A 3,120-nucleotide genomic window follows, 5' to 3' on the forward strand; every position below is an offset into this window, starting at 1 on the left:
CTGTGTACCGGGGTCCCTAGCCCCATAGCCCCGACAGCTGCGGGCCCCTTCCAGCAGGGCAAGGGGGCAGGGGCTGTGGGTGGGGGGCAAGGGGCATAAGCAGGGTTGGGGGGCTGTTTGTGGGGGCAAAGAGCACCAGCAGGGCTGGGGAGGCTGTGGGGGGAAGTGAGGGCTACCAGGAGGGGCTGTGGGGAGCCTTTAATTCTAATCACGGATTTTGGGGTTTTTATCAGAGAATTTGCCGTTTTTTTATCGCAGAAAACCAGGATCCCTGCTGATCAGGCCTCCTGTCTAACTAGCCCAGGTGCTCCCAATCCCCCACTTCAGGCTGCCAGTTCTGTCCCCCTGGCTACAAAAGTCCTAGCGGTAAAGTCCTCACCTGGCATCCTCTTCTCTGTAACAGAGCTATGGTTCCCTATTACAGTAACATCATCTCTTTCTACTATGAATGCCCATATTTTTCTTTCAAACCTTAGCTGACAGTTTGTCTTGGGTTGCCTCCCTCTTGCCTCTTTCTTCACCACAGGAATTTTAACTTCAGATCTTTGCCCAACCCACAATGAAACTAGTTCAACTAATTCTTTCTCCTTTCAGGCTAGAACAGGAGTGTCAGACACATGTTTCAGCATGACTCTGGAACCCAGGGGGTTAATAGGGCTGCTACTTGCTTCCTCTTTTCCCTTGCCACCAATTTTAGTCTCCAACAGCAGCTAAAACCCCCAAATTCAGTGGTGGGTAAGGGCAGGTGTTCTGGCAGCTGAGGCAACAAGTGTTACGAGTCTTGAGCGTTGTCATACAGGCCATGAGAAGCTCCATGAGCAGGATGACCTACCTCTGCAGGATGGATCCAGTCTGCGGGCTGTATGTTTGACTCCTTGACCAAAAGAGTTATGGTAGTTGTTGCTTTCTTATCATGTTCCCACACATTCAGTTACTTTTTCCAGGGAAATTTTGACATCTTCATTTTATTGCTGTTCCTCATAAGGAACCTAATTCTCAATTATGATAACTGATAACATAAAGCAGCCTTATGGAAGTTAGAGATGGTGCCTAGAGGCCACAAGTATGGACCCCATGGCTTGAATACAGAGAACACAGATGGAACATCTGTCCCACATGTTTTTTGCACTGCTTTATTCAGAAATTCTTCTGTTTCTGAAATGCAATAGCATGTAGTTACCAGAATAAACCTTTCTATTGTCCTAGATCAGTGGTGCTTAACCTTTTGGCCTTGCAGGCCAGATGAAAAGTGTGGAGCAGGTCTGCAAGCTGGATCAGACCCCTTGTGCCAGGATGGGGGCCTGGGAGCCCTGCACTGCCTCTGCCTGCCAGGATTTGGCCCTGGGGTTCCCATGGCACTTTTGCCCAGTCCCACTCATTGGGATCAGGTTCCAGGGGCCCTGTGCCACCTCTGCCCAGCCCCACATGCCAGGATCAGGCATTGGGGTTCCATGCTGCCTCTGTCCAGCCTCAGCATGCTGGGATAAGGCCTGGCATTTCCGTGTGCTCCCACTTTAGCACATGGTGCCACAGCCCACAGGGCTCCCCATGAACCCATGGAGAGCCTTGCAGGTCAGATGACATAGCACTAGGTGAAGATCTGGCCTGTAGGCCAGGGGTTGAACACCCCATCCCATACTGATGAGTCAGCCAGTACCTTAATGAGTGAAGGGCAAAGTGCAGAGGAAAAAGGAACAGGTGAAAAGATTGAAAACCAGGAGTAAAGAGTAACAACTTGGTCTGGGGTTTCAGGTTGTGCTAGATGACACTGACAGTACAATCAGAATCTCCTGGGCTGACTGCTCCCAGCATCCTGAGTCCAGCAACTTCTTTGAACTGATCTACAGTGACACAAAGAGTGCCTTTGCTTTGGTGCGTGAAGCACTGGCAAGGAAACACAAGACAGTACAGGTGAGAAGGTTCTGGAACATGACTCCCATGGCATTGATAGCAATTTCTTCCTCCACTGACTTCTGCCAAACCAGTCCAATTTCTCACTTGTTTGTACCTCATCCAACATACCTTCATTTTTTGTATGTTCTCTGGCCATCTCATTTTCCCCATTGCATCTGCTTTTCCATTGCCTCCAACTTTCTCTCTGTGATTTTATGTTTTCACCTTCCACTATGCAACAAAACCTCTGCCTTCAGGCAGTCTGTTTTCCTACCTCTACCAGCTGACTCGCTTTGAATTGTTATGCTGCATCTGAAAGTTCTGTTGCCTTCCAGTGCTCTTCTCCCTGTTGCATATTGGGACCATCTTTTCAACTACTTCCTATCACTTACTCTCTTTTCTGCTTCTTCTTCCAGGCCTTATGGCAGCAATTTTCTGCTAGCCAGGATTCTGTCATTTCTCTGCAACATCAGAAGAAGCAGCAGGATGAGGAATGCAAGACGTTGCAACAGAGGCTTAAGCAACTAGAGGAGGAGTGCAAGACACTCACCAGTCAGAGGCAGCACCTCCAGTTGCAAGTAGAAACCCTCAGCAGGTCAGCTACCTGTCTGCTTTGCTTGTCCTTTAGGGCATCTACTACCTGCTTTGGGGTACAGTAGCAGTTTATTTGGTGGAAAGAACTTACCTCTCCTACACTATGCTTAGTTTTGCTCAGCAGATTAATCGCTTATTGTCTTCACAATGGAGGTTCAGACCTCCATTCACCACCACAATGCTAGGACTGCCTCTGGAATTTAGCATACTGCTGGAGTACATGATGTATCTTAATTAAACTGCACCTGAACTCTGCTGCTGCTATAATAAGCCTTTCAGGTGCCTTGTGCATTCCAGATTTGAGGGTAGTCCTCTTCTGGCCATTACTTTCCACTCAGGAACAGCCTCCTTACCTCTTGCTTACCACCTCAGGTGGCCTTTCACAAGTCACACATACATCAACCCCCACCTGCTCCTTTGCAACCTGATTGGTGCAAATGGGCCACTTGGTTCTCCTCATCCTGTTGACTGGATGCTTATTCTTTGCAGCAACTGTGTCAATCTAGAGAAGTCCAAGAAAGAGTTGAAGCAGCAGCTGAAAGTGGCTGAGCAGGAGGCCTGGCACCTGCGTCAAAGCAACACTAAGCTGCAACTAAAGGAGGATGCAACCCAAGGGGAGAAGGAGCATCAGCA

General features: G+C 48.8%; 1 protein-coding gene across 1 annotated transcript in view; it reads left to right on the top strand.

Moving 5' to 3' along the window:
- CEP250 (centrosomal protein 250) overlaps positions 1-3,120 on the top strand; it is a 139,918-nt gene that overhangs the window by 60,844 nt on the left and 75,954 nt on the right. The window contains exons 9-11 of the mRNA XM_025215718.1: positions 1,753-1,911; positions 2,310-2,488; positions 2,977-3,120. The exon at positions 2,977-3,120 is cut by the window's right edge and continues 33 nt beyond it. Of these exons, the coding sequence (XP_025071503.1) occupies positions 1,753-1,911; positions 2,310-2,488; positions 2,977-3,120 (482 nt within the window). The remainder of the gene's footprint in view (positions 1-1,752; positions 1,912-2,309; positions 2,489-2,976) is intronic.

The sequence above is a fragment of the Alligator sinensis genome, unplaced genomic scaffold, assembly GCF_000455745.1.
Source record: "Alligator sinensis unplaced genomic scaffold, ASM45574v1 scaffold705_1, whole genome shotgun sequence".
Taxonomy (NCBI): Eukaryota; Metazoa; Chordata; order Crocodylia; family Alligatoridae; genus Alligator; species Alligator sinensis.